This window comes from Plecotus auritus (assembly GCF_963455305.1).
Source record: "Plecotus auritus genome assembly, chromosome: 2".
Lineage (NCBI taxonomy): Eukaryota > Metazoa > Chordata > Mammalia > Chiroptera > Vespertilionidae > Plecotus > Plecotus auritus.
In genome coordinates, this window is record NC_137771.1 from 4933194 (window position 1) to 4943407 (window position 10214).

The 10214-nt window shown below is 55.6% G+C and overlaps 1 protein-coding gene across 3 annotated transcripts in view; it reads right to left on the bottom strand.

Annotated features, from left to right (window-relative positions):
* Positions 1-8656, bottom strand: part of LOC308242034 (G-protein coupled receptor 157-like) — a 42509-nt gene extending 33853 nt beyond the window's left edge. For all 3 annotated transcript variants that reach the window (XR_013959918.1, XM_080655838.1, XM_080655837.1), the window contains exon 1: positions 8141-8656. Coding sequence is in view for 2 of the 3 variants with exons in the window: in XM_080655838.1 (XP_080511964.1) it covers positions 8141-8523 (383 nt within the window). In the remaining variant the exon portion in view is untranslated. The remainder of the gene's footprint in view (positions 1-8140) is intronic.
* Between the last annotated feature and the right edge of the window lie 1558 nt (positions 8657-10214).

Sequence of the window (10214 nt, forward strand, 5' to 3'; positions counted from 1 at the left end):
GTGAAGCTGAATGTACTTACTACCTGGTCCTTTACAGGACAAGTCTGCTGACCTGTGCCCTACACAACCAACAAAACAATAAATCAAGCCCTGACTTGTACTGTTTACCAATTCCCAAGGTGTAAATATTCCCTCCAGGGGCCAAGTTCAAGCCAGCACGCCATCAGCTGGGATTTCCATTGCACAGATACAACAATGCCAACAACCTCAAGTGCACAGGCCAGAGCGAAATGCAGTGAAATAATCAGGACGTCATCAATGTTGAGTTATTTTTATGACTTCTGTTTTTAATACCTTAATTTTACTTTTGTGTAGTCACTTAATTTTAGGTTGGTATGATCTAATTTTTAATAATGGCTGTATGTAACCATCAGCTCACAAAATGCCCTCAAATGTAACCCCTGGGTCTCAGCAGCTGACTGCAGGACACACGTGTGGACGGAGAAGCAGGTGACAGGGAGCTGAAGAGGCCCCGTCCTCCCGGAGGTCACGCGAACTGAACTGGAAGGCACTCCACAGAGACGTGTGTGTATGACACATTCCTGCTTTCCGGCAACGTGCACTTGCGATTTCTGACATGCACCACCTAACGGTTCTTCATTCCTCCACAAAAAGGCAGTCATCCTCGGAACAATACACCAGAACAAGGGAGGCATCGCTTCAGACCAGCACCAGAAAGGACCCCTGGCGGGAGGCTGCCCTGATGCTCAGAGGCCTCCGGGGGAAGAGGGGGGTCAGAACGGCCAGCGAACGGTCCTGCCTCCGCGCGACACCTGCGACCCACATTTTGACCCTGAGGTTGTGAAGCTGGCACCAGAGCTGGGCACGTGAGCAGAAGGCTCAGAAGCCACAGGGCCGTGTGCAGGGGATGCAGGGAAAGGCGCTGGGGGTGGGGGACGTGGCTAAAGCCGTGCCGAGGGGAAGCAGCCTGGGTCCCCTGGATGGAAGGAGCCTGAAGAACACCCTGAGCAGAATCCCCACGTGGAGGGGCACCGACAGCCCCCCTCGAGGTGCCTGGGTCCCAGCTCTCACTTGTGTTTGCCTCACAACTGAGGTCCAAGTCCAAGTCAGCAGTACCCCCCATCCCTGCCCCAGGCTGTTAGGGACTAAGCCAGGGGTGGGCAAACTTTTTGACTCGAGGGCCACAATGCGTTCTTAAACTGGACCGGAGGGCCAGAACAAAAGCATGGATGGAGTGTTTGTGTGAACTAATATAAATTCAAAGTAAAGGAGCGGAGGGGAGAGCAAGAGAACCCTCCGCTCTTTTGGCTCCGTGGGCCGGATAGAACAGCCGAACGGGCCGGATCCGGCCCGCGGGCCATAGTTTGCCCACGGCTGGAGCTGTGTCACCCCAGAACTCCTATGTTGAAGAGCTGAGCGCCAGGACCTCAGAGGTGGCTGTGGTTGGAGAGAAGGTCTTTAAAGAGGTGAGTGAGGTAAAAGCAGGTCACCAGGGTGACCCTAAGCCAATCTGACTGGTGTCCTTACAAGAAAACGAGAGAGGACCCAGACACGCAGAAGGACAGCACACGCAGACAGCCATCTGCGAGGCGAGGACAGAGGCCTCGAGGCAAACCCCGCTGCACCTCATCACACTTCCAGCCGCCAGGACTGTGGGACATTTTTGTTGTTTAAGATGCCCTGCTGGGACACTGTATTAGGTAAGACCCAGGACACTAATACAGAGGTTTCCTGAGAGTCATATCCTGGGGACCCCACCTCCCACCTCCAGAGGGGAAGGGATGGATGGGAAACACCCTCCCTCCCTCCCTCCACACCCCCCCCCCACACCCTGACTGCCAGAGCTGCAGGGGAGGGTGGTGGTGAACTGGCCAAAGGCATTCAGATCTGTCGGGAGGAGCTTAGCTCTTCTTAGAACTGGTGTCCTTTTTGTTTTCGAATCTCCAGGGGAAGTGGAACTAGAGGAGCCAGGTGGGGATCAGCCGTCCCCCAGTCCCTGGCATCTGTCAGCCGACCTCCAGGCGCCAGTCCCAGAACAGCGAGTGCTCTGGGCTTCCCTCCGAGTTCCCAGCTCTGCCCAGGGGGGACCTTCCCAAACCTCTGCCACCAGCGTCAGGGTGGGGACACCTGGGGCGACAGAGAGCCACTTCCACTTTCCTTCACAGGCGATGGGATACCCCGGCCCCTGCTCTAAGGGTCAGCCTGCAGGGGCTCAAGGTCATAGCTGGCCCCACTATTGAGCTGGCCCCACTATTGAGCTCCTGCGCTGCTCCCTCCACCCAGGCCTCCCCCTCCTACAGACCCTGCGGGGCAGGAGGTGGCTGGGAGGGAAACAAAGGAGCCTTCTCCCCTTCCCTGCCTCGTGCTGCCGGGCTGTGGGAGCCTTGAATGTTGACATCACTCAAAAAGCGCTTTGAGAGCGAAACCGTGAGGCCACAATGTGCTGATTTAGAAGGCTCTTGGGAGCAGGACGAGGGGCCCCAGAGGTAAACGCAGCTGCAGTGGGAGGCCTGTGGAGAGGGATCACGGCCCCGCGGCCTCGAGGTCTCTTTCGGGAACAATGGGCACTAATTGTTCGTGGAGCGGAGGGGTGGGATGTGGGAGAGGGTCAGGGAGTCAGCCAAGGCCAGGCCACCATGAGGTCACTCGGCAGCTCTGGCCGAAGAAGGGGGGAGGGGCGCCCAAAGGAAGTTTTCAACACCCGCCCTGGCACCACCTGCAGCCCTGGTTCTGGTGGGCACCCCGGATCTGTCCTGCACTCGGGTAAGGATGGGCCGGTCTGACCTTGCCCGGGCGGGACGGCGGTGCCTCCGCTGTCAGCCTGCAGAGGGTCCCGCGGACACGGTCGCGCGGTGCAAGAACTACCTGTCACTGCAGCGCCCTCGGAAACCGTCCGGGGGCAACAAAAAAGCCAGGTCCGCGCCAGGAGCACCCCCATTCACAGGCCGCCCGCCTGGCCCCCGCGCTGGGCCCCACCGCAGCCAGCTTCCAGTTAGAGAACTTAGAGAACCTTCCCTTTCCGGGTCACGTTTCCCCTTTTCTCTGATTAGAACGTCCCACTCCCCATACAGGAGTTTTGATGGTGAACTCGGGGTGCCCCAGACCCCTTCTTCCTCCAGAACGGCCAAGCAAACTCCAGAGGGTGGCGAGCACGTGGGCCAGAGGTACAGGTGGCCTGTCCCTGCCAGGGGTCATGCCCACACCCATGCCCGCCTCCGTGGAGCCAGAAGAAATCCTAGGGGCGCTCGAGGCGGCAGCCTGGCCAGGACCCTTCCACTCCTGCCATGGTGAGACGAGGCACCCCGCCCGCCTTTCCCACAGGCTCACAGGACAGGCGTGCTGAGGCCTGGCACAGTGGTGGCCCGGGGCTTGCAGGTGGGGGGCCGGCTCCCCGCCCCAGCCGGACCCATTCTCACTTCCCTCGGGAGCAGCCCGCCTGGCGGGGTGGAGGGGCTGACAACTGCTTTCGAAAGGCAGGTCACCTCCGGCGGGGCCACAGGGATGGGTCAGGCCAATGGGGCTGATCTTATGGGAAGGGAACTGACCCCACACACAGCAGCTGTGGCCCGAGCTTCTAGCACTTCCTTTCTTTAAATATATATTTTATTGATTTCAGAGAGGAAGGGAGAGGGAGAGAGAGATAGAAACATCAATGATGAGAGAGAATCATTGATTGGCTGCCTCCTGCATGCCCCCTACTTGGGACCAAGCCCACAACCCAGGCATGTGCCCTAGACCGGAATCGAACCCGGGACCCATTAGTCCGCAGGCCGACGCTCTATCCGCTGAGCCACACCGGCCAGAACCCAGCACTTTCCTAGGTGAGGATTGCACCCGGTGGCCAGAGATGCACATGCACATGACCGTGCAATACAGGGCGTCTGTATCAGGCTCCCTCAACAGAGCACAGAAGGACTGACCACGGGGCTTCCTTGGACCCTGAATCTTCTCACCCGACAACCAGGAAGGGCCCTTCACGGGACTGTCCGTGACGCGGAGTCTGAGAGCAACAGGACATTTCTTCCTGACAAAGGGGAACAGTAACTGCAGCGGAGGCCTGGCCGGTAACACCTAGGCCAAGCGATCACAGGAGCGAGGCCCGGAGGCACCAACCCAAGCCGCCGGGAGGAAGGAAGCAGAGAGAGCGCTCCTGCCAACAGTGCAGCCTCGGACCCGCCAGGCGGCCCGGGCAGAGGGCCCTGCCACAGGAGGACGGCCAGGCAGAGGGTCCTGCCACAGGAGGACGGCCAGGCAGAGGGTCCTGCCACAGGAGGACGGCCAGGCAGAGGGTCCTGCCACAGGAGGACGGCCAGGCAGAGGGTCCTGCCACAGGAGGACGGCCAGGCAGAGGGCCCTGCCACAGGAGGATGGCGCGCTCCTCCGAAAGCCAGCGCAGGAGACACCAAGAAACGGAGGAAAAGCCGAAACCGGTGTGCTCAGTGGATAGAGCATCGGCCTGCGGACTGAAAGGTCCCAGGTTCGGTTCCGGTCAAGGGCATGTACCTTGGTTGCGGGCACATCCCCAGTAGGGGCTGTGCAGGAGGCAGCTGATCGATGTTCCTCTCTCATCGATGTTTTTAACTCTCTATCCCTCTCCCTTCCTCTCTGTAAAAAATCAGTAAAATATATTTAAAAAACAAAAAACAAACAAACAAAAAGAAACGGAGGAACTGTCCCGACGTCTAAGTCCGCACACAGGCCAGATTCCCTTTGCTACGGGCGACAGTGTGACAGGACCGGAGTCTCAGTGAGGTCCACAACCCAACAGCACACCGCCGGCTGCCCTCCTGCCCCGGAGGCCTATGTGGTCCTTTTTATTTAAAAAAAAAAAAAAAAAAAAAGTATACTTTTTATGGATTTCAGAGAGGAAGGAGAGAGATTGAAACATCAATGATGAGAGAGACTCCCTGATGGGCTGCCTCCTGCACGCCCCACACTGGGGATCAAGTCCACAACCCAGGCACGTGCCCTGACCGGGAATCGAACCCTGACCTCCTGGCTCATACCACTGAGCCACACCAGCCCAGCCCTATGTGGTCCTTAGAGACTGTCCTTGTCTTCCAGAAACACACACTCGGGGGCATCAGGGCTGCGACTTACTTACTCTTAAATGTTTCCAGAAAAAAAAGAAGAAATAACTGGAGAGGATAAAGGCAACATGCTAAAATGTTAATAATAGGGGAAATCTGGAAAGTTAAAAATATCTCATTGTCACATTATACCTCAATTTAAAAAATCAGTGTCAAGGCCAAGAGACAAGATGGAACTGTAACAGGAGGACTGACCTTGGTGATCGAGCCTGCACCCTGGCCATGTGCCCTTGACCAGAATCGAACCTGGGATCCTTCAGTCCACAGGCTGATGCTCTATCCACTGAGCCAAACCGACTAGGGCTATCATACCATTTAAGAAAAAAAGATGTACAGAGTTCACAGCCAGTATTGGCTGTATAACACTTCCCGTGGGGCTGTTGTCTGTAACTCACTGTTCCCTCTTTTGCGGACATTGAGGTGGCTTTTGAATTCTGCCCGTGATAACAGCGTCTCACAAGCTCCTTTGAACATACAGCTTTGCATGCATTTGGAATTATCTCCTTAGACTAGGTCTCTATAAATAGGATTACCGGATCAAGAGGTATGAACCAAGTGCTTTCTACATAGATTACTCCAAATTACATCGCCAAGAACAATGTAGGGAAATACCAGTTTCATCGGCATTTAATTCGTCCCTATTCTGCCTTAGTATATCTTTCTTAATTCAATGAGAAAATGATACCGCAAATGTTATAACTTGCATTGTTTTGAGTACTAACTAATGGGGCTAACTTTTTCCCCATATATTTACCAACCTTTATATTTTGTCTGAATGTGGCTTTTGTCCACTTAACAGGATATTTGTCAGTTTAAAAATAATCAATTCATAAAAACTCTTTTACGGAATATAGTTAACAACCTTGTGTGTTGTCATATTTTAGTTTTCAAGGCCAGAGGTTTGAAGTGGACTGACTGTGTTATCTGAAATGGTAACATGTGGTGACAGTCGCGGCTAGCCGATGTCCGAAGATGGCATTTCTCTTTTTCTTTTTTATAAGTTGATCAGTCTTTTATTTATTTATTTTTTTAAATATATTTTATTGATATTTTACAGAGAGGAAGGGAGAGGGATAGAGAGCTAGAAACATTGATGAGAGAGAAACATCGATCAGCTGCCTCCTGCACACCTCCCACTGGGGATGTGCCCGCCACCAAGGTACATGCCCTTGACCAGAATCGAACCTGGGACCCTTCAGTCCGCAGGCTGACGCTCTATCCACTGAGCCAAACCGGTCAGGGCCGAAGATGGCATTTCTCACACCAACAGGCACTTAAGCAACAATCCACTGATGCTCCGAAGAAGGACCAAGGAGGGTGCTTAGGCAGCTCGTTACTCCAGTCTGGGAGGATCTGGGTCAACAGATGAACCTGTTCGACGGGTTTTACCGCTTCTCTCAGCCTAGTAACCGCGAGTGCTCCCGCCTCTGAGGGGGGAAATGCCCCCATCCCTTTCTAGCTTGGACCCAGGTATTTTCTCCCCTCTTTTTCCTTTAAGAAGCAGGTGGATCCCATTCAACAAACCTGATGAACAGGGTGCACCTTTTTCATGGCCAGAAGGGGACACACTGGCCTCCTCAGGAAGCTTTGCCTAAACATCACAGGAAACCCCCTAGAAGTGAACAGAAAGAACTCCCGACTCCGGTTTCTCAGGAACCGCTGCACCCGGTTTATCTTTATCACTTTTAAAAGAAATATATATATACGGTTCAATATTTTCAAAGGGAGTGGGGGGAGAGAAGAGACTCTTGCACAGAAAGCCTGGGTGCCTTCTCAGTCCATGTGAACTCTGGCGTAGCGTATCCACTGCCCCCACCCAAGCAGCGGGCCAAGGCCTAGGTCTGTGAATGGACACAGAGGCCAGGCCTAGGTCTGTGAATGGACACAGAGGCCGGGCGGGATGCTGCGAGGGGCGGAAAGACCCCCGTCTGTGGTCCCTGCAGCATCCGGGCACCGTCTGAATGGCTTGCTGCAGCTGGGACTGGAACAGCTGAGCAGCAGGACATTTCGCTTCCCGGGAACCAGCTGGCCTCCAGCCAGCAGCTCTGAGAAGAGGTCAAGTGACTCTTGCAGTCTTGTGACCTCACTGCTGTGACCCCCAGGTGTCTCTGCTAAAGTGATGACTCTCCTCCGGGCGTTGGAAAGCACCCAAGCATTTAGCAGAGAGGGCCTATAATTAGGGCAGTAGTTGGGGCTCTTATCTGGGGAGGGAGGAGAGGAAGTGCCCTGTAAGAGCCGTGTGTCGGTTTAGGCAGGACAGCCCCAGGTGTCTGAAGCTGGGAATTACACCAGGAGGGAGAGGGGAGAGGCGACTCTCTTCCTCAGGCGAGGGGTACGTGAGGAGCCGCTTCCATGCCAGGGCAGGGCAAGGTTCTCCTTTTCCCTAATCTCAGATACGCTGGCAGCCTGTGGCCCTCTTCCAGGCCAGCCACTGCCACTGACCTCAACCTTTAGAGTTGCTCAACTCAGCCAGTCAAGACCATCCAGGACAGAGATAACAAGACAGGGGCCTGAGGTCCAGCGATGAGCCAAGAGGAAAGAAAGATGCGTCTTTTGTAAATGTTACAGCGGAGGCAGCGCATTGGGCAGAGGGCTAGCTGGACCCGCAGCCTAGGAGCAGCCGAATGCACCGTTCCTGAGGGTCAGGGTGCAGAGTGGCGGCATGGGGTTGGGAGGGAGCTGGCAGGCTCTGCAACCTGCGGCAGCCACCAGCCCATCTCCCAGCCTGGGATCCAGGGCTTCGCCCCAAGGGCAGCACAGGTGGTCAGACCACAGGGAAGCAGGAGCCAAGGACCCAGAGTGGCCTCGGCTCTCCAGGTGCATCTCAGTTCCCAGGGCGAGCTCTAAGGGCGAGCGCCGGCCCTCCTCCCTCCAGGTGCTGAGCCCAGGGGCTCACCTGATGGGGCCTCAGGCGGAGGCAAGCAGAAAGGGGATGCTCACACAGGTGCACCTCTCAGACAAGCCTGACCCGTCCCGCTCGCCGCGGGCTGCCCTGGGGAGGAGCGCACACTGCCTGCTGGGCGCCCAGCCGGGATCTGACCAAGACGAGGGCGCCAGAAGGGCGCGAGGGGCATGGGGCGGCCACCCACCTGACGACGTGGAAAGCCAGGAGCAGGCGGCCGGCGCGGGGACCGCGCGTGGTGCGGACGATGCTGAGGTACAGGTAGAGGGCGATGGCCACGGTCCAGAAGAAGGAGCTGGTGTTGGCGAAGGTGGAGAGCGCGCCCTGCAGCACGCAGTCCCACGAGGGGCCCGAGAAGTCCTGCAGCACCCCGTAGAAGTAGGAGGCGGCCGACAGCAGGTCAGCTAGCGACAGGAAGAGCAGCAGGCGCCGCGCTCGGCTGCGCAGGTCGGGCCACAAGGCGTGAGTGGCCACCAGCAGGCCCGAGCCGAGCGCGGACAGCACGCACGACAGCAGCACCACGGCCCGCTCCGACGGCACCAGCACGGTGGGCGGCGCGGGCGGCGGCATGGCCGGGCGGGCGGGGAGGGGGCCGAATGCGAGGGCGCCACGAGGACAGAGGCCGCGCCGCCAGTGCGGCCACCGCCGCCGCCGCCAACTCCGCACCGACCCGCCAGCGGCTCCAGTCCCGGCCCCTCGCCCCGCCCGGGCTGCTGGGCCCCGCCCCTAGCCCCGCCCATGCCCTCAAGCCACGCCCCCGCGTCCTTCGCAGACCGCCCCCACGCCCTGCCCGCGGCTCCGGGCTCCGCCCTCTGCGCCCCGCCCCTGATGCCAGCCACGCCCCTGCGCCCCGCCCACGTGCCCCACGAACAATTTCACACCACGCCCCTGCTGCGCCCAAGTCGGGTGGGTGGTCGGGCTTCCAGACCTTGAGCCCCGCCCTCCTGAAAGGCTACCCCTGCACTCACCAGATGGCTAGCACGTCTGTCCTGGGAGCCAAGGACTTGCATTTTTAGGGCTAATATTACCTTCCTTCCTTCCAGCCAGCGTGTGTGTGTGTGTGTGTGTGTGTGTGTGTGTTGGGCGGGGGATGGAGGCATTCCTTCCACTGGTAACAAAAATACACTTATGATCCTCCTTCCCTAAGCAGGGTACAGAGTGTCCACAGGGTGTGGTGGCTACTCCCGGAAGGGGGTGTGACAATTTTTCTTACAATGAGCACACTATCTTAAAAAAATTAGTCGTAGCCCTAACCAGTTTGGCTCTGGATAGAGCGTCGGCCTGCGGACTGAAGGGTCCCAAGTTCGATTCCGGTCAAGGGCATGTGCCTTGGTTGTGGGCACGTCCTCAGTAGGAGGTGTGCAGGAGGCAGCTGATCGATGTTTCTCTCTCATTGATGTTTCTAGCTCTCTATCCCTCTCCCTTCCTCTCTGTAAAAAATCAATAAAATATATCTAAAAAAAAATTAGTCGTATTAGGTGTAATTTTTAAAACAAAGGAGCCATTCCAATTTATTGGTTTTTTTCATAATTTCATATTTTTAATTGAGATATACCTTATCATAAAATTGGCACTTTTAAGAGTACAATTCAGTAGCTTTTCGCATATTCACAAGTTTGTGTGACCATCATCATTGTCTCAGTCCACAACATATTCATCACCCCAAGTAGAAACCCAGTTAGTGGTCACTGCCCATCTTTCTCCCCTTCTCCCCCCCAGCTGTTGGCAACCGCTAATCTACCTTCCGTGTCTACGGGTTCGCCTATTCCAGACAGCTCACAGAGATGGAATCAGACTTCCGTCATGGGCCTCTTTCACGTAGCATGTTTTCACGGTTCACCCATGTTGTAGCATGTCTCAGTGCTTTATTCCTTTTTATGGCCCGACAATATTCCCTCGTGTGGATAGACCACATTTGTTTTCCCATTCATCAGCTGATGGACATTTGGACACTTTTTAGCTGTTATAAATAATGCTGCTATGAACATTTATGAATAAGTTTTTGTGTGGACATGTTTTCACTTCTCTAGGAGTGAAATTGCTGGGTCATATGGTTATTCAATGTTGAACTTTGTGTGGCTGCACCAATTATATTACTACAGCAATGTATGAGGATTCCAATTTCTTCACATTCTCCTAACACTTGACTATCTGCTTTTTCATTCCCGCCACCCTAGTGGGTATGAAGTGGTGTTACAGTGTGGTTTTGATTTGCATTTCTCTAATAATGAAATAGGACATCTTTTCATATGCGTATTGGT